The 24,014-nt window shown below is 38.3% G+C and overlaps 1 protein-coding gene across 1 annotated transcript in view; it reads left to right on the top strand.

Annotated features, from left to right (window-relative positions):
• Positions 1–6,512: 6,512 nt before the first annotated feature.
• Positions 6,513–24,014, top strand: part of ALDH1A1 (aldehyde dehydrogenase 1 family member A1) — a 105,889-nt gene continuing 88,387 nt past the window's right edge. The window contains exon 1 of the mRNA XM_082244138.1: positions 6,513–6,682. Coding sequence (XP_082100264.1) covers positions 6,599–6,682 — 84 coding nt within the window. The 5' untranslated portion in view covers positions 6,513–6,598. The remainder of the gene's footprint in view (positions 6,683–24,014) is intronic.

Consider the following 24,014-nt stretch of genomic DNA (forward strand, 5'->3'; position numbering starts at 1 on the left):
TTTTTTAACATTCTATTTCCCCATTTTTCATTCTTTTTTTGCATCTTAGTGCTGCTATCCTCCTGCAGCCTCTTTGCAGTGACTTCTTATCTACATACATGCACTCCAGTGATGATTCACAGCATTTTTAGAGCAGGTTTCTCGATGGTGACAACAGTGGAACATGCCTGTGCAATGTGAGTTGATATGTCCACATGTAGTCTCCATCAGAAGCCTATGTGACTGGGTGACAATGCAATAGCACAACCAGTGGACAGGGACAGTGTTTTCATCCTATAACACAGAGTGCCTGAACATGGCAGGATTACTAGGTATTGTTTTAAAGTGTTACAAAACCCGCAAAAGTAAAATCAGTCCGTATATGCAGTAAAGCATGCTTTGTATACTCACTGCGGAACCTAAGGGGTTAATCCCCCGCAATGTGTAAAAAGGCTGTTTGACCTTGTCTTCTCTGATCTTCCCCTTCTTCCACTGTCCCCAATCTATCTCCTGATAGTACAGAGCCTTTGGAGTTACTCTGCACATGCTCATTTTAATGTGTATTGATAGAGAATCTTTTTTTTCCTGGGAGGGTGCATGTGATTAGCACAGGGCCAATCATCACTGTCCAGACAGAGGGTCAGGGGCCCTGCAGCCTCATAGGGCAGTCAGAGTAGAATGAAAACTCCTTCTACAAGCTTTAACCAGACATTGATAGAAGTCACAAGACTGCTATATACTGCTGATGAGAAAATGTATTAAGCAGATTATATTTAATAAAATAATTGCATTTCCATGTTATGTGTACTGTGGGAGACCAGATATAATGAATTCTTCTAGATTGTAAGCTCTAACGAGCAGGGCCCTCTAGTTCCTTCTTTTTTGAATTGTATTGTAACTGTATTGTCTTCCCTCACATTGTAAAGCGCTGCGCAAACTGTTGGCGCTATATAAATCCTGTATAATAATAACAATAATAATAATAATTCAGGCTCCTGGGTTTAGTAACACTTTATTAAAATGATAATTATTTTTTTTTTACATAGGGTGGGTAAGGAGGATTTGAACTCATGTCATGTTTTACTGCCATCACAAACAGTCCCTAGAGTCCCCAAAGCAGGGCAACACAAACAGAAATATATATTTATTTTTTATTGGATAGGGGAATGTGAGAATCTCTGCTAGCTTTTAACTGTTGTCTATTTCCTTGGTGAAGATTTTCCCCTCACTTTCTGCTTGGTAGAATGTTGTCCCCAGAACAGAAAGTAAGGGGAAATCTTTTCAACGAATTCCGGAAAACATAAACAAATTGTACAGGGGATCCAACCCTTCCCCATGAAGTGTGCTAAAGCGTAGCAACCAATTCTACTCGATTAAAGCACAATAGTACATTTGTCCTAAAGAGCACTTCTGACAGATTCAAAGGGTATTCATATACTGTACATTTATAGAAACTATCAGTATAAAGTTTTAGCTCATTTAAAAACATACATAAAACAGATATTGGTAAGCATTGTTTTGTGATTAAAGTTGATAAAATTGTGATTAAAGTTTTAGTTGATGAAGTTGTGATTAAAGTTTTAGGTAATTTTAAAACATACATAAAACAGATATTGGTAAGCATTGTTTTGTGAATAAACACAAAAAGGATTGTTCAGAAATCTATATATTTTGTACTGTATTTGGTATTGCAAAAATAGACAGGGGCACACTTCCATTAAACTGTACATTTGTACATCATTTGTCATCAGTATGGGTAAATCATGTGTCAGAGAAACATTAGTTTGAGCCTTAAGAAAATTGAAAGACTATTTAGAGTCCGTTGCTATAGGTTACTGCTTTCCCTTTGTGCATGAATCCTTTAAGCCTCTATTCACACCAGAATGTGATGCTGGAAACCCGCGATCCGTGTGCGTTTCTCTCACCGCATTCAAATCGCACTGCCCTTGCAATCTGCAGCTGGTGTCAGTGCAATCTTAATGACACCCCAAAAGCAGGTCACAAACACAGTGCGTTTGTGTGCATTGAATCACATGGTGCAAAGCAACCATACAATCCGTTGGCAGTGTGTTCCCAAAATTGCTGCATGCACGTCTTTGATGCAATGCAGTATGGTTTGAGCCCATTCAAAGTGAATGGGCTCAAATTGCACTGCACTGAATTGCATGTGGATTGCACAGGAACGCAGTGTGATTCGTATGCGATTCATAGTGGGAACCTAGGCTCAATGAAAAAGAACATCCGCAACCGAAAGTTTCTGCCTGACTTGTTGATATGGGTGATAGCCCTTGCTACCTCTCTGAAAAATGCGATCTGCGGTGGATTGCTGTTTGACAGGCAGTGAAGAAGCAACATGTCACCTTTTCACCATCTGTTTCAACCGTAAAAATGAGAAATAACAGCACTGCAACTGCGTGCATTGCACATGGTTCAAGAATGTTTGCAGCCTGGTCCCATTCACTGGAAATGAGTTGTGCCCAGCGAATGTGACATGCCTTTTAATTTGTGCCTCGCCTGCAAAACAAAGCATTGCGGCCATGGCATGTGTACAGCCACGAGCGGCTATATCTACTTCTTCCCAGCCTCACATCTAAATGAGCCCTAAAATCTTTGATTGTTTAAAGCAGAGCTCCGCCCAAAAGGAAACTTCCGCTTTAAGCACTCCTCGTCCCCTCTCCTGCCACGTTTGGTATGTCATTTTTTTTGGGGGGGGGGAGCGGGTACCTAGTTTTAACAGGTACCAGCTCCCACTTTCTCCTCCTCCCTGCAATCTTTTGGACATGTTAGAGGTCCCAGAAGATTTCCTGACTATTCAGGAGACGCAGTGCGACTCACGCATGTACAGTGCACCCCTGGCTGTTAAGCCACCATCTGTCACAGCCGGGTGCCCACAGCTGAAATGCTGGTACCAGAGAGAGGAAGAGAGAAGCGACAGTTCGGGTGAGGGCATCACTGTTTCCAAAGAGAAAAAGTGACCGCACTCAGAGGTGAATGAACTTGAAGTGTTTATTCCCATTCATAAAAGACAACAGTGCATCGAACAGACATGGACACGGTTGACGCCACCATTGTCTTTTTCTCTTTGGAAGCTTGATTACTGGATGGCGGATCCGACCAGCACCTGGGCAGTTGTGCCTCACCTGAGCGGCTTTTCCTGTGCTGTTTGAATGAGGGCATCACTGGATCCTAGGACAGGTGAGTGTTTGTTTATTAAAACTTAGCAGCTACACTTTTTTGTAGCTGCTGACTTATAATAAGCACAAAAATGACTGGAGCTTTTTTTTTTAAAGCGGAGCTCCACCCAAAAGGGGAAGTTCCACTTGTTCACACCCTCCTCCTCTCCACTGCCACCTTTGGCACATTTTGGGGGGGAGCGGGTATCCGGTTTTGACAAATACCCTATCCCACTTCCAGGAAAGATCGCTGCACAGCGATCTACGACATATCCACCCCTCCTCCATCCTCTGCTGCTTTCTGGGACCTGTGTGTGTCCCAGAAGATGGCGGGACCATTCAGAAAGTGCAGCGTGACTTACGCATGCGCAGTAGGAAACTTCACTGCCAGTTTCCCTTACCTGCAATGCCGATGCCTGCACCTGAAGCCGATGAATGAATTGGCTTGGGGGGCTGACATGGCAGGATCCCTGGACAGGTGAGTATCCTTACATTAAAAGTCAGCAGCTACAGTATTTGTAGGCTGCTGACTTTTAATTTTTTTTCTTTTTTCAGATGGAGCTCCACTTTAACCACTTGCCGACCTCCCACTGCATATATACTGCGGCAGGCTGGCTCGGCTTCGCGAATTGCTGTACCTGTACAGCGGTTAGTGGAATTGCTCCTGGGGGTGAGCACGCGCCTCACCAGCGGCACACTTCCACCCCCATTAGGCAGCAGGGATGCTGATCCACAGAACCGGCGGCACCGATTCCCACCGAGCACCTGCGAACACTACCCGCTGAGAGAGACGGACAGTCTGTTGTTTTAAACACAGCAGACCCTTGTTCTCTCTGAAATTATCACAGAGCGCCTCTGATCCTTCTATTTAGGATCACAGGTCTCTGTGGTCAGTTCACAAGCCCATCTCCCATACAGTTAGAAAACACTCCCCTAGGCTCACACTTAACCCTTTGATCGCCCCTGGGTTAACCCCTTCCCTGCCAATGTCATTATTAAAGTAACAGTGCATATTTTTAGCACTGATTACTGTAGTAATATCACTGGTCCCCCCAAAAGTGTCAAAAATGTCAGTTAGGTGTCTGATCTGTCCGCCACAATGTTGCAGTCTGGCTAAAAATCGTAGATTGCCGCCATTACTAGTAAAAAAATAAATAAATAAAAATGACATAAATCTTTCTCCTTGTTTGTCGATGTGATAACTTTTGTGCAAACCAATCAAAATACGCTTTTTGGGGTTTTTTATTTTTTACCAAAAATATGTACCAGAATACAAATTGGCCTATGATGAAAAAAAAATAGATTTTTAATTTTTTTTTTCTGGGAATGTTATATAGCAGAAAGTGAAAAATATTGCTTTTTTTTTTTTTTGTTTTATTTTCAGAATTGTCGCTTTTTTTTGTGCATAAAATAAAAATTGCACAGGTGATCAAATACCACCAAAAGAAAGCTCTATTTGTGGGAAAAAAAGGACATCAATTTTATTTAGGTATTCACATGGCCGCATGATTGTCTGTTAAAATAACATATCGCATAAAATGACCTGGTCATTAAGGGGGCAAATCCTTCTGGTTCAGAAGTGGTTAAGCTCATCGCTTTTCCTAATAATTTTTTAGTGGGAAATATTGATCTACCATTTATATCCAACCTCAACAAGAGGTGTCCTCTGCTTTTTTATATTAAGAAAAATGCTACAATGGACGAATCAGCTTGGGGTGCCGATATTGCGGGATCCCTGGACAGGTAAGTGTCCTTATATTAAAAGTCAGCAGCTACAACTTTGTAGCTGCTGACTTTTTATTTTTATTTTTATTTTTCAGACGGAGCTCTGCTTTAAGCTTATCGCTTTTCCTAATACATTTTATAGGGAAATATTGATCTACCATTCATATCCAACACTAACAAACTCTGCTTTTTTATATTAAGAAAAATACACTTGTCTGACATAATCCTAAGGAGAATTATTTTAAATTATTTAAATTATTATTATTACAAAGTATTCACCCCCAAACAGGGTTATAAAGTATCAGTAAATGATTAGTTAGTTGTTCTGCTGTATTTTAAAATTGCGTTGTGCTATTTTTAAAATGTATTTATTTAACTTTATCATATATGGCTAAATATTAATGAGCTTTTTTATTAAGCAACTTATTTGAATAGGAAAATAGATAGATAGATAGATAGATAGATAGATAGATAGATAGATAGATAGATAGATAGATAGATAGATAGATAGATAGATAGATAGATAGATAGATAGATAGATAGATAGATAGATAGATAGATAGATAGATAGATAGATAGATAGATAGATAGATAGATAGATAGATAGATAGATAGATAGATAGATAGATAGATAGATAGACAGATAGATAGACAGATAGACAGACAGATAGACAGACAGATAGACAGATAGACAGACAGATAGATAGATAGATAGATAGATAGATAGATAGATAGATAGATAGATAGATAGATAGATAGATAGATAGATAGATAGATAGATAGATAGATAGATAGATAGATAGATAGATAGATAGATAGATAGATAGATAGATAGATAGATAGATAGATAGATAGATAGATAGATAGATAGATAGATAGATAGATAGATAGATAGATAGATAGACAGACAGACAGACAGACAGACAGATAGATAGATAGATAGATAGATAGATAGACAGATAGACAGACAGACAGACAGACAGATAGACAGACAGATAGACAGATAGACAGATAGATAGACAGACAGACAGACAGACAGACAGACAGACAGACAGACATATAGACAGATAGACAGATAGATAGACAGATAGACAGATAGATAGATAGATAGATAGATAGATAGATAGATAGATAGATAGATAGATAGATAGATAGATAGATAGATAGATAGATAGATAGATAGATAGATAGATAGATAGATAGATAGATAGATAGATAGATAGATAAATAGATAGATAGATAGATAGATAGATAGATAGATAGATAGATAGATAGATAGATAGATAGATAGATAGATAGATAGATAGATAGATAGATAGATAGATAGATAGATAGATAGATAGATAGATAGATAGATAGATAGATAGATAGATAGATAGATAGATAGATAGATAGATAGATAGATAGATAGATAGATAGATAGATAAAAGAACACATAAAGAGAACAGACAAAAATAAACATAGAAAACATAAACAGAACAGGAAAAAAAATGAAAATGTTAAACCAGAGCAAAAGCATTTTAGGGGAGGTACTACTTAGAATAGTGTTCTATTTCCTGACTATGGATGGATCTGTCCAATCATCTCTTTGTATGCAAATAGACTTGTGTCCAATCTTAAATAAAAGACAAAGGGAAAGCTAGTCTTCAGTCAGGACAAACTCGCTGAGCCTGACTAACACTATACTTTATTCCACCTGTGTTTCAGTAAATAGCCTCAAAATGTCATCCGGCAATAAGCAAAAATCTGATGGGATAAGTGGACTGCCTGCTCCACTCAGCAACTTGGAAATTAAATACACCAAGGTAAGAATCAATTACACTAGTACTTATGCTATTTTTTGCATGACAGTTTTCAGATTTCTTTTTTTTTTTAAGCATAATACCAGTTTTATCATTGCATTTCAGTACGTTGTTACGTGGCTTTTCAGAAGTCTATTACCATAATGTATAAGAAGGGAGTAAACAACCCTACACCCTTGTGAGTTTATCTAAGCCTGTCAGAAGTTGAGACATATGCAGCATATGTTATTTTTCCATGCAGCCAAATTTTGTGAACAGATACGTTTGTACTTTTTTTTTCTTTTTTCAGGCATATAAAAGTTAACATTCTCGGTGCTGTTACCCTAAGACAGTGTGAGTGATACGTAACTTAAGAAGAAACAACTGCTTAGAAAAAATTTGCACATTTTCTCTGCACTATCCATCTGTTTTGGAATGCTTTCACTTGTATGTGGGCCAAGTAGATAGCAGAGCACAAGATTTTTTCTTTTTTTTTTTTTTTTTTTTTAACTGCTCAAAAACAAAATAATGAGTAAATGTTAGGGAATGCTGTGTGTTAAATTCAGATCTTGGGTGGAGGGGACATTTTTTTTTTTTCAGTTTCCCAATCCGTAAGTAGCAAGCAATATTCACAAACACTTGTACACTGATAAAACATTTCCCTACTAAATGACTGTTGAACTTGTGTACTTTAGACTTTGCCAGATACTAATGGAATGTAGGCCTGCTGACCTTTTTGACTATGTTATATCTTTTAGAATGCAAAGTCTCAAAGTATTATGTGTCAGACTAGCGCTGTATACAATAAACCTTTTTTCTGTGCCTCCTGTTAGTTATAGAAGTAAAGAGAACTGCAAAAATCTGTAAAAAAAAATTTTTTAATTTTTATCCCTCTTGTGGATTGAATTTTTAAAAAATACTCTTACCCAAAATGTAGTTTTATTCACAAGAGCTGAACAAATAGTACTTTATGCTCTTCATAATTATCTTACATGTAGAATGTTAATTTGTGAAATGTGCATGCTTGGCAGTGCAAGTATCTCGGCTTAACCCTGTTATTTCCTTGGATAAAGAGGCTATTATGAATCGCTTCTAAAAACAGTTAGATGACATGTTTTAACCACATGCTGAATTGTGAAGCAATGATGTGAATAACACAGTATAATGCCTTCAGTGAATTCTGTCCCTTTTTTTTTAAATATATCACTTTCCAAAGCGTGTCGGTGGCTATCAACTCTAGATTTAAATGAATAAAGTCTTCACTATAAGTTATTTTTAAAGTAAGGGCTCTAGTTAAAAATAGCAGTGCTATTTCAACTCCCCTTTGCATGATATTTATTCAAGTGATGATTTGATTTTTAAATAGAGAAGTTGCAATGTTTTTTTTTGCTTGAATATATGCATGCAAATTTGTCCAGTCTGCAGATAATTGGGAATCACAGTTTGATTCTGGACTGTGATTCTCCATCCTTATGCAAACATGCAAGCAAATGTGCCACCCACTGATTATCCTTATGTGATTATCATTGAATGACATTTTACAGCACAGAATAGGTGTAGCTGTATGGTATATTAAAACACTAAATGGGCCATACATGTTCAATTTTCCTGTACAATTTTCTTTTAGATTTACCAAAAACCATACAATAAGAGATCAAAACTAAAAAACTCTTTTAATTGTATCCAATTAGGCAGGCCACTGTACTAGATAGTTGAAGGTAAAATTAAAGAAACTTGTAAGAAAATCTGGTGCAACTGTGCAACACATAATCTGGTGCAACTGTGCATAATAACCAATAAGCTTCTATGTTTTATTGTCAAAGCTTAATTGAACAAGCTGAGGTTAGAAGCTGATTATTTACTATGCTCAGCTGCACCAGATTCTGTGTGCATCACTTTCAGTAAATCCCCCCCCCCCCCCTCTAATTGTCTAAATTAAATGTATAGGTATGGTAGGTAATCGCAAAACACAACACACAAATATGACGTTCATACTTGAAATATTTTAGAGTTCTGAATTATTAATTTGTACAGATTTCTGGAAAAACACACCCCTAAAAGTATGGTCATGCTAATGCTAACAACAAGGCTAAAAAAATGATTTGAAGGAAAACACTTAACTTTAATCTGTAGACTGGAAGAACAGAAAAACTAAACTGAAAGCATATTAAATCCAGCTATAATAAGTTACAATTTACATAATCACATCTCAACCTTCCAGTATAATGTTTCTCCATAAATTAAGTTTTCCTACTTCTTGTATCCACCTGGAGAATTCCATGGAATTCTTAATTCATAAAGATAATGCTACTTTTGGAAGTCTTTTTGATCTGATCCATTGAAGTGTGTGAATATTTGTCAAGGTTTCAATTGATAGTGCTAGTGAAAGGTGTAGGACAAAGGTGTTCATTTACAGAGCAAGGTGTGGTAGCTGTAAGCATACAGTATCAAATGTCCTCCATCCCTTCTGGAACTTTCACTAGTAGATGCTCTTTCTATGCTGATAGGTGTAGGTGCTAGGACATAGAAAAATAAATTTTGACAAGAGTAAATTCTTGTTTCCACCTGACAAATTTTATAACAATAGGATAAAGGAGTGTCATAATTCAAATAAAATCTTGGATTTTGTAAAGCAGCAAAGCATTTAATGTATCTGCCCATGCATGAGACAATTATCATAGTTACACCGCATTCACATTGATCCGACTTGTCAGGCGACTTGTCAGCGGTCCTCACGCTCCCACTGTGTAGTACACAAGTCGCTCCGACTTAGAAAAAGGGTCCTGTACTACTTCGGGGCGACCTGGAGGCGACTTGCATAGACATTCATTCTATGAAGTCCATGCAAGTCACGCCGAAGTCGCGCTGTACGCGACTTCACAGGTCGCCCCCTAAGTCGGAGCGACCTAGTGTGAACAGAGGCTTAATTTATTCATTTAGACCTAAGATGATGATCATATATGACTTCTGCTAGTAACCGGATATTAGATTAAAAGTTATAGATGCATACGTGAAATAACTACACTCGTCTGTGTACATGGTCATTATCAAATGACCACTTCAAATAGCTGACTTTACTAGTATAAGGTTATCTCATGCTTTGAATTGTCAGACATTTTAAACAAATTAGCCACCGAACCACTCAATAATTATTTTATGGACCTCTTTAGCATGCACAAACAGCATTTTTTACCAAAAGATGGACATGACTTGGAGTATACTGTATATTAAGCCAAAACTTTTTCATGATAGAGTATGAAATGGTGATAATCCCTGTCAGTCTTTTTCTTTTGTATGTGTTCCATTGGGTGTTATCTCTTGACTTCCAATCCTAAATACACAGCAGGAAGTGATAAGAAATACCTCCAAAGTATTAAGAATCCCCTCTTAGACAGTTGACACTAGAACAGGTGTCCCCATTGGGAGATTTCTCTTCCATTACTGTTCCAAAGACATTTGTGAAATTTAAGACCCATTATCAATATTATTTGTCTCACTAACAATGATGACAAGAAGTTGTAAGTTTCAACGTTGGGTACTCAAACAGCAGTAAAAAACAATAAAATAGTTGTTTTTCAAGATCGTTATTCCTGTATAGCCCTTCTGGTTGCTGGCATTTCCTTTTCTGGTTTGAGCAGTGTGCTTCAGTTTCTGTGGTTTCACATATGTATCCATCATTTTTGCTATCTCTATATTGGTAGGCAAGAAGTCTGTGACTTCTTTCTCAACCTTGATATACTCCTTGTCTCACCTTTTTAAGCATTAAAACCTGCCAAAATTCTACCACTTTTTCTCTTGATCCAAAAATATATTAAAACAAGTTTGGTCTTTATGTATACAGTAAACCCCCCTCCATTGCGGGGGTTACGTTCCGGACCCAGCCGCGAAAAGTGAAATTCCGCGAAATAGAAAAACCTTATTAAAATGCATTGTAGGCATGTTTTTTTTACTGTCACTGTACGTGTAAAAGCATTTTAAGGTCTTTAAACACACTTTTAAAACAATAGAAACTCATTTAAACACATAAAAGATACTAAGAGACAGAGCAAGAGCTATGGAAAACATAAAAATATTTCATTTTTAATGATTTATATAGTAAAATAACATTACAAAAAAAACCACGAATTACCGGGACCGCAAAAACTGAACCGCGATGGAGCGGGGGATTACTGTACTTTAATTCCATATGCATTCATACACCAAGAATCAAAGCAATTTGTTTTAGGAAATTCCTTATCAACACATGTATCCACTCTAAAATGCATGCAAATTTCATTATCGCTACCACGTGTTTTCTAATTTTCTATGCTAGATCAGAAAACTTACTAAAACATATGTAATAATGTTCAACCAACCTTGTGATCCATGTACCACTGTCAGAGAGTACAACCAGATCATCACTCCCCACCAGAGCAGCACAGCTTGGTCAAGGACACCCCAAGCTTGTTGATTCGACAGTGGCGGAGTAGCACCACGCTAATGAGGTCATCCCTCATCAAATTAAATTCATATATTTTACAGATTTTGTTTATTGTTTTCTCTATAGCCATTTTGGATTCTGAACTTTTCCTTTTTCCACTGTCACTTCACGCCCAAGGGCTTGTTATTGCTCTTTTTTGTTAAAGACACTGGAATTATTTATCTATACCATTTACTCTCTGTATGTTATTTTGTAAAGCGTAAAACAAAAACTCTTTGGATGGAAAATGTGGAATTGTCAATGTAATTTGTTAATTGTAATTCCTCCTTCTTATAAATAAGGTTAATGTAAAAAAAAAGAAATTCAGATACTTGCATTAGCTGCATTTAAAAGTATGTTTCCTGATTTTGTAATCAAGAACCATTAATGGGTCATGTGTTCCATGTTCCAGGTTTGTGTTAAATGTTATTGATTGGGTCCCTTACTGGTTCAGTGTCTTTTTGGTTTCATTATTATCCAGGGTTTAGATGCCACCAGGGCATGCTCTGCATGGTGCATGTTGTCCCTGGGGGGGGGGGGGGCATCCACTGGGTGCTCCAGTTTCCACCCAATGTCAACTTCTTCATCACTTAAAGACATAGCTGTAATTTGCAGGGCATTCCTACATCAGAGGAGATACATTTTAAGAGGTTTAAAAGAACATTTGTGCATATATACCTAGGGACTTGACTGTTTCCAGCAGCCATGGTATTAGTGGAGGTTCCTATTCCCTTACTAACCCGCACTGTAAATTACCATTCTTCTGGCAAGTTCCTTATGCCTGGAGAGCATTTATTAAAGTCCTTTTGTGGCAACTGCATCTTCAGAAGGGGCTGCACACTGCTGTGGGAGAACCTGAAGACTTTATGGGTCACCACTTTGAATTCTGCCTGTAGCTACAGAGGTAATCAAAGAAACCCCGTCACCAGCCTAAACAATTGCAGGTAAAATGCAGAAAATCCAAGAACTTTGAAAGCTTACTTGCAATGTTTTTCTTTTCCATAAACAATTTTAAATTCACTTGCAATGTGCTTTGAACCTCGTTCCATGTTCATAACTCTCTCCTCTTCTGGGAGTGTCTTCTCTGTGTTGACTTAACTCCTTTAACCCTCCCCTCAACTCCCTATATAACCTTTTAGGTAGCTACTGGAGGAGGAGTGAAGGGGGATAGTAATAGAGCAGGGATCTTACAACTATGGCCCTCCAGCTGTTGCTGCATTACACGTTCCATGAGGCATTGTAAAACTCTGACATTCACAGACATGACTAGGCATGATGGGAATTGCAGTTCCTTAATAATTGGAGGGCCATAGTTTAAAGACCCCTGGTACAGATTGTCACTTGATTGACAGATGTGAGTCTGCTGGCACTGCTGACAATACATCCAAACCCATCAGCAGTCTCAACGCTTTTGTAACCACACACAGTTAATTAAAATGCATAAAATATGTTAAATGCACATATAATCTTATATAAGATTTGTTGAAATGAATAGTCTGGCAACAGGATCTCTTTAGGGCTTGTTTTAAAGTTCATGGCTTGTTAGGAATATGAAAATACTTGATTGTCTATAGCCTGGCCCCAAGTTCACTTTATTGTGCACATCTCTGTATATTTGTAGCAGTAACTGTAGTGGTGATTGTAGTGGGATCTGGCATATCTCACTCAAAATTCATGCATTTTTTATTACATAGAGGCGGGCATATTTATGAATAACCTCCAGATAACTTCTAGAGATAGGGAATAGTTTAAGGAAGGTAGCTCAGTAGAAGCAGTCATACAGTGACAGATCACGCTGATAAAGTTATCATACAACCAGGTTTTTCACTACATCTGGTTAATATCTGACTGTTGCTGATTAATTACTAACACAGACAGGGGGTTGCCTCTATTGCTCAAACGTTTATTCTATATAAACCTAATTTGTATTTTTGATATTCACATGGATTGACACCTTTACATGCTTTAAAAATCCATCAAACAATATGAACAAACATTGCTGATGAGTGCCTTACATGTCATTGTACAGAAAGTGCAAAGTCCCGAAGTTAGCTAAAATAAATAAATACTGTAGTCATAGTGAGGATAATTTTCTTTATTGTCACATACTTCAGTATTCTGGTGTCAACATAAATAAGAGTATGAAGTGATTGAAACCTAATTTATTTCTCAAATATCATTTCCACAAAATAAAAGTTTGAAAATGATAAGCCAATTGCAAAAGAGGATGTAAAGATTTGCATACAAATATGCATATACATAATGCCTGATGTTCCCTGTGTAAAAGTGCTTAAAACAGTTGCCAACCACCAATTTTACGGCAGCAAGGTAGCTCGGCTGCACGAACCAACGTAACTGTACGTCGGTCGCTCACGGGGCTGGGGCGCGCGTGCCCGCCATTTCCGCGATGCTCTGATTCGGTTCAGAACCGATCAGTCATCAGGTTCAGGCCAAATATTTTTGACCTGGACTGGTGATCGGTTCTGACCAATTGTAGAACGTCCTATGCCTGTGTAATGTAAACACAGGCACAGGAAATTATGCAATATTCTCTCCTGGAGCCTTTTCGGTTCCAACGTGAGAAAAGAGAGCACCAGGCAGTGAGAACACAAGCACTACACTGACACCAGTACACATAGGCACACATTTAACCCCCTGATAAACCCCTAGTTAACCCTTTCACTCCCTGTCACCGTGTACACTATATACAGTATACAGATAATTTACTGATCACTGCATTAGTGTCACTTGTGCCTTCAGTTAGTGTGAGAGACAGTTAGTGGTAGTTAGAGGTAGTCCCAGATAGGTTTAGGGTACCCACCATACATCTCCTAATAAAAAATTAACCCACTGATCAGCCCCAGTTAACCCCTACGCTGCCCTGTCACAGTGTCACTATTATAGTGTACAGATCTTTTTTCTGATCACTGTATTTGTGTCACAGGTGACATCAGTTAGCATTAACGTTAGTTAGTGCCAATACAGGATAGTGTCAGATTGCCCGCTGCATATTTAGTAAAAATTTTAACCCTTTGTTTGCCAGTGACACACACACACACACTAAACCCCTCCATTACTAGTATAGTGACTGAACAGATCAATATCTTTAATCTGATCAGAATTATACTAGCATCCCCAATAATTTAGTATAGTTTTCCCAAAATGCAGTGTTAGCAGGATCAGCCCCGACACCTTCCAGCACCTGCATTTAGCCCCGCCACCCCTCCCAAGAAGTGCAGTATCAGTAGATTACTGTCACTTCCGATACACAGCACACTAAAACGCAGCGGTAGCAGAGTTAGGCCTGATTTCTGCTAGCACTAGCAGTTACATTTTTTGGTAGTGGTTCAAACAGTCCTTGACAACCAGGTGCTTTTTTACCTGTGAGTCATATTAGGTACCTATAAATTCATTGGCCAAAATGTCCAAACAGATGTTCACTACTGAAGAGGCCTACACAATGCTGAGCATGACAGATGAGAGCGATGGGGAAGCCTCACTGTCCGAATCAGACAAAGTATTTGAACCTGTAGAGAGCAGTGGCACTCTGACAGATAGCTCTGATGATGGAGTAGTGGTCCCTGCTAAGGTCGGACATACCCGACCCTGTTCTTCTGTTGCTGAGGTGCAACAACCGCAGGGTTCTCGTATGCAGCAGAGTGTTGATACTCGCGCCACTCAACCTTCTGGTGAACTGGCAAGCACCAGCGGCCTAGTACATCCTGGTCATAGTCAAACCAGCACTGCAGTAACACTTGGTGATGTGACGGGTCCCATAAGTGCAGTTCAAGCTAGTGCGGTGGCTAGCACAAGTAGTGTCCCGCAGCCATCAATAATTCGAAGACAGGCCCATAGAGCCCATAGTGTCCTTCCTGATGGGCTTGCAAATCCTGATTGGGAGCCCACCACTTCTGCAGCGCCTGTAATTCCCCTTGGTTTTTATTCCCCTTGGTTTTTATGAGCTGTTTTTCATGGAAGGTCTGTATACATCTGTTGTAGACCAAAGCAATTTAAATGCCGATCAATTAACCACCGCAGATCCAAATTTGACCCTTGCAAGAGAATTTGCATGGAAAAGTATCAATGAACTCTGTCTTCCTCGGGATGACCCTGGATATGACTGGCTCCACTAAATTCAGCCCCTCGTAAATCACTCCAACCAGAAGCTTGCAGTCTTGTATATGCCCCAACAAGCTGTCTGCGTTGATGAGTCCCTGATTCAATTTTCTGGCCACCTTGCTTTCAAACAGTTTCTCTCCAGCAAGAGTTCTAGATACGGAGTCAAGATGTATAAGCTCTGTGACAGGGCAACATGCTATATATGTAGTTTCTGGATTTATGAGGGAAAAGATATCAATGTGGAGCCCCCCAACTAACCAGACTACATGGGGAGAAGTGGCAAGATTGTTTGGGACTTGGTGTCACCCTTATTTGGAAATGGGTACCATTTATACGTGGACAGTTATTAAACAAGCGTGCAACTTTCTAGTCACCTGTTTGATTTTGAAATTGACGCATATGGCACCATGCAACCTAATCGCAGGGGCTTGTAGATTCCTGACTTAGACAGGGGCAGAGAGCCTGCTTGAAGTGTAATAAAGTGCTTGCAGTGAGGTGGGGGGACACACGGAATGTTTTTGTTCTGTCCTCCATTCACGCAGATACGACAAACCAAATTGCAACGGCGACTGGTGTTGTTGAGAAGCCCCTCTGTGTCCACTAATACAACTTTAACATGGAAGGGATGGACTTTAATGACCAGATGATGGTGCTGTACTTAGTTGCCCTTAAGGCCAGACGCTGGTACAAAAAAGTGTCAGTATACTTATTTCAATTGGCTCTGCTGAACACTTATGTGCTATACAAAGCGTTAGGAAGAAATGGATCCTTCCTAAAGTTCCAGGAAGAGATCATCACTGCCCTTCTGTATCCAGAGGTTGCTGTGGCCCAAATTCGCAATCCAGATGCAATGAGCTGGCTGCATGAGAGGCATTTTCCAAATGTTCTCCCTAGTACCCCTACCCAAAGAGCACCCCAAAGAAGATGTCGTGTCTGTTAAAAACCATGGATATAGCCATGACACCCACTTTATTTGTCCCTCCTGTCCTGGACAACCTGGTCATTGGGGATGGTTTCCGTTGCTACCACACACTAGTAGAGTATTAGTATTGGCTATAGCACAGCACAGTCTAGGGCACACTTTCACACAGGGTCTCAAAAGATGTTGGCTATCGCATTTAGAGAGACCCTGGCCTGGAATAGTTTTTACAGTTACAAAAAAATGTAAAAAAAGGTTACAAAAAAATAAAAAAGACAAAATTAGTTGTCATTTTATTGAGTTCTTACTCTACTTTCCTACTCTTTCTACTTTTACTGCACTTTATAATATACTGTTATACTGTAATGTTTTATTGTTACTGTTTTTCATTGTTAACCATAGATTTCTCTGCAGATACCACCATTCTACTGTTTTACTGCACTGTATACTATTATATTGTAATGTTTTATTGTTACTGTGTTTTAATTTTAACCATTGTTTGCTTTGCAGGTACGCCCATCAGCTGCAGCACTAATTTGTTTATTCTGACAGCAACAGCTTTTACTCTCAGCATATACATAAATCAATGATTGCAGTGCTGTAGTAGGTGATTTCACCACTGCAGTTAAAAAAAAAGCATATATGGCAAAGCATAGGGGATAGGGTGAACACATAGGGCCAATCTCTCCTACGCAGAGATTACTTCATCCACATCGATCAATTTGAATGGCGGAATCTGCTATGTTCTTTTTTTTTCATTCAGTTCATGAGCTGAATGAAAAAAAAGTACATTGCTTATAGGCCCATCATTAGAAGTGTGTGGATGCTGGGAGGTGGGCATAAAGGAGGAAACCTCAAGCGCCCTTCTAAGTGTAGCAGTTAACCATTTTAATACAGTAAAAAACACTTTCTTACTCATAAGAGAAGTGTAAAAGTAAGCATTGGATAATTAGATGGTCCTGGGCATCGGCATGGGGGGGTTGATGCCCAGGATCATCTAAATAACCAATGTTTGCTTTTACACTACTCTTGTGAGTAAGAAAGTGTTTTTTACTGTATTAAAATTGTTAACACTACATTACACTACACTTAGAAGAGCGCTTGTGGTTTTCTCACCTTTGTTTTGATGACAGAGCCGCTTCTCTCTCCACCATCAGCAGCCGTCACAGTGTGCAGACATCCCATTGGAACTGTTCTTGTCTTTTTCTTCCCCTCCCCTTCCATTTTATTCACTACAGACTGCCTTAGACTTACTGTTCATCTGGCTTGCGGCAATACCTGTTTGTTTGCTAATGGTGGGCATAACACACACTTTCTGGTATCGTTTTTTACAGCCTAATCCTAGCAGATAATTAGCCACTAGACTGCTTTTACAAGCTGTGGGAGGGAACTCCTCCCCCTTTCGCTGCCTTCCACGGAATTCTCGGGCTCTCCTGTCCCACTGAGTAACCCGAGACTGCAGTCGGTGGTTAAGTCAGCTGACCATAGAGTTGATTGGAGACCAGAATGGCTCCAATAATCTCTATGGCCCAAGATACTGGAAGATACAAGTATTTCATGACTTTGGTTTCTCCAGATATAAACAGTGCCATTGGGAAATTGGGAAAGCATCTTATCACACTAATCTTGGGGTAGTCATATGCTGTAAGGGCAGAGGAGAGATCTAGAGTGTAATCGACCCCAATTTCTTTTTAAAAGAGTACCTGTCCCTACTTATTGCTATAATATGGGATATTTAAATTCCCTGTGATAAACAATAAAAATTATTAAAAAAACGGTATCAAAATAAAATAAAAAAGCAAAATAAATAATAAAAAAAATCAAATGAATTCAAGCAACCCTGTCCCCTGGGGTTTGCATGCAAAGGCGAACGCAAGCATTCGTCTGGTGTCATATGTAAACAGCAAATGCAGCATGCATGTGAGGTATTCCCATAAATGTCAGATCGAGGGCAGTCATTTTGCAGTAGACCTCCTCTGTATATCTAAAGTGGTAACCTGTAAAGGCTTTTTAAGGCTTTTAAAAATGTATTTAGTTTGCTGCTGCTGCATGGGCGTGCGCAATTTTAAAGCATGTCATGTTTGGTATCTATGTACTCGGCATAAGATCATCTTTTATATTTACCAAACAATTGGGCAATATATAGTTTATTTGGGCATAACATTTTTAAAAAAGTGTTTTTTTCTCCAACAAATTGCGTTTGAAAAATCTCTGGGCAAATAACTTGTGACAAAAAATTGCAACACCCACCATTTTGTTCTGTAGGGTCTCTGCTTTAAAAAATATATAATGTTTGGGGGTTCAAAGTAATTTTCTAGTTAAAAAAAATATTTTTTTCCATGTAAACAAAAAGTGTCAGAAAAGGCTTGGTATTCAAGTTGTTAGAAGAGTGGGTGATGTGTGGCATAAGCGTCTAATATTGGGCATAAAATGCTAGGACACTTCAAACACCCCTCAAATGACCCCTTTATGGAAATTAGACACCCCAAGCTATTTGCTGAGAGGCATGTCCATAGAATATTTTATATTTTGCCACAAGTTTTGGGAATTTTTTTTTTTTTTTTTACACAAAGTTGTCACTAAATTATATATTGCTCACACATGCCATGGGTATATGTGGAATGACACCCCTAAATACATCCTGCTGCTTCTCATGAGTATAGGGTTACCACATGTGTGAAACTTTTTGGGAGCCTACCTGTGTACGGGACCCCGAAACCCAGCCACCGCCTTCAGGTTTTCTAAGGGCGTAAATTGCTTATTTTACTTCCTCACTACCTATCACAGTTTCGGAGGCTCTAAAATGTCAAGATAGCACAAACCCCCCCCCCCCCCCCCCCCCAAAATAACCCCATTATGGAAAGTAGACACTCCAAGCTATTTGCTGAGAGACATGTTGAGTTTATGGAATATTTCATATTTTGCCACAAGTTTCAGGAAAATTACAAACATGTTTTTTTTCTTTTTTTTTACACAACGACTTACTGCTCAAACATGCTATGTCTATATGTGAAATGACAGCCCAAAATACATTCTGCTGCTTCTCTTGAGTACAGCGATATCCCATGTGTGAGACTTTTTGTCAGTCTAGCCTAAAGAGTATTTTGCACGCATATTTTTAGTGCCCAAGTGCATACCTACATTTTACAATATTCATCCTCCATGTATCTGCTCATCCTCTATTTTGTCGGAGCATTCCTGTAACGATGATATATGAATTCCACTACATAATTTGACATTATCAGCAAACACTGAAGTTAAACTACTTATTCCAACCTCAATATTATTATTAAACAAGGTAAAAAGCATTAGCCTTAACACAAAGCCCAGGCGCACACTACTCACAACCTTAGTCCATTCAGATAATGAACCATGGATCGCTGGTCTCTGGATATGTTCCTGTAACCAGCTTTCTATTCATATTCATATTTTTTTTCAACATTATTAGACCTTTTTTTGTAAATTAAATGTTTATGAGGTACAACATTTGATGTCTTAGCAAAATCTGTAAATACTACCAAAATTGCCATTCCTCTGTCTAAATTCCTACCCACTTCCTCATGGAATGATAACAAGTTTGTCTGACAAGAGTGATCTTTCATCAATCCATGCTGTTTTTTATATTTGATACAATTCTTACTAACAAATTCTTGAAAACAGTCCCTTACCAGCCCCTCAAGTATTTTACAAACAACGGATGTTAAGTTGACTGGTGTGTTATTTCCTGGCATACATCTCAACGTTGTTTTAAATATGGTATTACATTTGCTTTACGCCAATCAGTTAATACTAATCCATTCAGTAAGATGTCCTTAAAAATTCGAAACAGGTCTGGCTTTAACCAGCTCTTAAAGGACTTGTAGGTGTAAGGCATGTGCAGATGATGTCAGGTAAAGCAACCTGTAAAGTAAAAAAAAAATTCCTTTTTTTTTTTTTTTAAATAAAATTTGTCTTATTTAACCCTATAATAGCTTTAATTTACCCTAATCAGCCCTATCTATTATAACAGGTACTTATATTGCACCATCACTTAACGCAGTGGTTTACATATAATGTGCACATTCACATTAGTCCCTGCCCTCAAGGAGCTTACAATCTCAGATCCCTAACATTCATACATACAAGGGCTTATTTAGATAGGAGCCAACCTACCAGAATGTCTTTGGAGTGTGGGAGGAAACCAGAGCATCCTGAGGAAACCCACGCAGGCACAGGGAGAAAATGCTAAATCTTTGCAGGTAGTGCCGTGGTTGGTTAATTACATTTTGTTCCCCTTCACCCTTCAACTACTATTTTTTTTTGTTTGTTTTGGTTTTATTAAACATTCATATTTAAAAATTTTTTTTTTGTGTGTTTTGCTTAAAAAAAGCACACGACTTAGGACATTTCTTTAATTCATTTTTAAAAAACGTTGGAATATTTTGTGACAGAATCATAATTGTAGTGTAATTTTAAACAAAGGACAAAGTATAGAATAAATGTATACGTTTTATCTACATTAGCACTATTCTTTTTAAACGAACACTGATCAAAAAAAAAAAAAAGAAAAAATTGTGTCTTTTTATAGAAGGATTGCATAAAATAATTTTTGCAAGAGAATATCATGAAAAGAAAGCTTTGTGTAAAAAAAAAAAAAAAAAATGTATGATTTTATATCTTAAGTAAAGAGAAAGTTATGGCTGAATAAACATGCCAATAACAGAAATGTAAATAGGGCTCTGGTTCATAGGGTATGTACAGGTGTGATTGCTGAAGTTAACACATCTGCATTCACCTTACCACTTGTGTCCAACTCCCCATAATAATCTTTTTATGGGGCCTGCTGTATGTGTCTTTACCCTTTTTCTCTTATTATAATTACATTTTATTTTTATTTTACTTGTAGCAATATGTATATTTATTTTAGTTTCCGTGTTCCTGTGCAGCCTTTGTTGTAGCTCTGAAATGATAAATCCCTTCCAATTTATATTTTTTAACAACAAGATTTTTCAAATTCTGCTTTTACACTAGAACTGAACCACATAGGTTTGAATGTTGTTATTTTTTTACATTTGTTACCTATTGAAATACATTGACAAATGCAGTTGCTTAAAAAGTCCCTCAATACCAACACATGTACTGTGTTCCTAAATATTATTAGGTGTTAAGAATATTTGATTACATTGAATACAGTAATGAATGCAGCTTAGCTTAGTGAAGTTAGGTTTTTTGATATTTAGGGGTTGATTATCTAAGGCTAATAAACTGCACTTTTAGAGTGCAGTTGCACTGCTGATTTCCATCATCCAATCTTGCGCAAGAAATTTGTTTTTGATATTCTCCTTGCATCTGATTGGAAATGCTTTACAAAGTGAAAGTGTTACTAAACCCACAATAGTAAAATCAGTGTGTATATGCAGTAAAGCATGCTTGTTATTATCTCTGTGGAACCTAAGAGGTTTATCCTCTGCATTGTGTAAAAAGGCTGTTTGATCCTGTCTTCTCTGATCTTCACCTTTTTCCACTGTCCCCAAAATATTTCCTTATAATACAGAGCCAGGGGACAGGTTGCACATGCTCAGTTTGGTGTGTATTGCTAGAGAGTTTATTTTTTTTCTTGGGAGGGTGCATGTGATTAGCACAGGGCCAATCAGCACTGTTTAGATAGATGGTCAGTGGTCCTGCATCCTGATAGGACAGTCAGTGCAAAATGAAAACTCCTCCTACAAGCTTTAACCAGACACTCATAGAAGTCACAAGACTGCTATATACTGCTGATAAGAAAAGGTATTTATCAGTTTATATTTACTAAAATAATTGAATTTCCATGTTCTGTGTACTGTGGGAGACCAAATATAGTGAATGCAGAGTCCTGGGTTTAGTAACACTTTAAGCTTCATCACATTTACTAAGCTCAGTGTGGAAAATGATTACAACTGCACTTGCAAAGTACATTATGATCACTATTACCAAGATTGCTTCTATTTTTCACATCTGTGACCTGTGTTATTTGCAATTATTAAATCCAACAGGGCGGTTTTTCTAGTTGGGGCTTCCACCCTATGTCTCATGAAATTATGCTGCAATTAGTTCAACAAATGACATACTTTTGTTAAATGTGCAGTTCCAATAGTCTAATCAATATTAGGGCAGGGGTGGCCTGTCCATTGAGAGTGAAGGGGCGCCGCCCCCCTATCCATGCGTCCGGCACCCTAATCAACATGCAGGGCGCCGAACGCATGGATTCCAATAGGGGATTTTTTTTAAGCACGTGAGTAGAGCCAGGGGCTCTAATAGACTTCAGAAAAGGGTGGGCTCGGGGCGCAGAGAGGGGGGGGAGGAATGTGTCGCCTGACCGACTGACTGACCTGACCGACCAGGGGGGGGGTTGTGTATTGGTTTGCTAACCCCCCCCCCCCCGAATTACCAAGCAGCAGCCACCACTGTATTAGAGTAATTAAAATATCCCATTTCTCAGCCATTTCACTCCATGAAAGGGGCTGAATTTCTTTCTCATCTAATATGTTAGTGGGGCATCTGTTGTTATAGCTATGCTCTGTTAGCATTTATTACTTTATTATTGGTCACTCTTGATTACCAGTTTGATTCTGAAACACTTTCTGTGTTGGACAGTGAGTCCCCCCCCCCCCCCCTGTCTTGCCCTGTATCCCTTGCTCACTATAAGGTATATTATTGTTTAAACCCTCCCACTCCTCCAGATTCTAGTTTAACCACTTTGTGGGGATATCTAAATGATGCCTGCAGCTGCAAATTACAATAATGTTCTAGATTAGTTTCAAAGCTTTTCCTTGTTATGCTGCTCCTTGTGTTGAACTATGCCCTTGTGTTAACCAATGCACATAACACTGTAATTCACGTTACACAGAAAGACTTGCAAAGCTCAGAATCTCACTTGGACCCACACAACTCAGAACATTGCTTGCAACGTCATATAAATTCAAGCTTCAAGTTGGCAGTCTATAGTGTGCAAATGTATAATTCAATATTATTTTATTTTTTAATTGGTAAAGAATGATATTTATTGGCAAAAAATCTGCTTATTTCTCAATTAGCTAAAGGCTTTTTCACATAAAAGCATAATTACATAGCGATATGTATCTGGTGATTTAGCATGTTGTATTTTAACCACTTTAAGACTGGAAGGATTTGACCCCCTAATGACCACGCCCTATTTTGCGATTCGGCACGGCGTTACTTTAACGGACAATTGCACAGACAACAAATAAAATTGTCCTTTTCCCACAAATAGAGCTTTCTTTTGGTGGTATTTGATCACCTGTGCGATTTTTATTTTTTGCGCTATAAACAAAAAAAGAGCGACAATTTTGAAAAGAAAAAAAACAATATTTTTCACATTCTGCTATATAACATTTCCAAAACAAAAATCAAAAAATCAAAATGTTTTAACATTTTAGGCCAATTTGTTTTCTGCTACATATTTTTGGTAAAAAAAAATCGCAATAAGCGCATTTTGATTGGTTTGCGCAAAGGTTATCGCGTCTACTAACTATGGAAAGATTTATGTAATTTTTATTGTTTTTTTCTTACTAGTAATGGCGGCAATCTGCGATTTTTTTGCGGGACTGGGACATTGTGGCGGACAGATCGGACCCCTAACTGACATTTTTTACACTTTTGGGGGTACCAGTGACATTACTATGGTAATCAGTGCTAAAAATATGCACTGTTACTTTAATAATGACAATGGCAGGGAAGGGGTTAATCCTATAGGTGATCAATGGGTTAAATGTGAGCCTAGGGGAGTGATTCTAACTGTGGGGGGCATGGCTTGTGAAATGACCATAGAGACATGTGATCCTATGTAGAAGGTCACAAGAGCTCTGTGATCATTTCAGGGA

The sequence above is a fragment of the Pelophylax lessonae genome (assembly GCF_965119305.1).
Source record: "Pelophylax lessonae genome assembly, chromosome: 1".
In the NCBI taxonomy this organism is placed as follows: domain Eukaryota; kingdom Metazoa; phylum Chordata; class Amphibia; order Anura; family Ranidae; genus Pelophylax; species Pelophylax lessonae.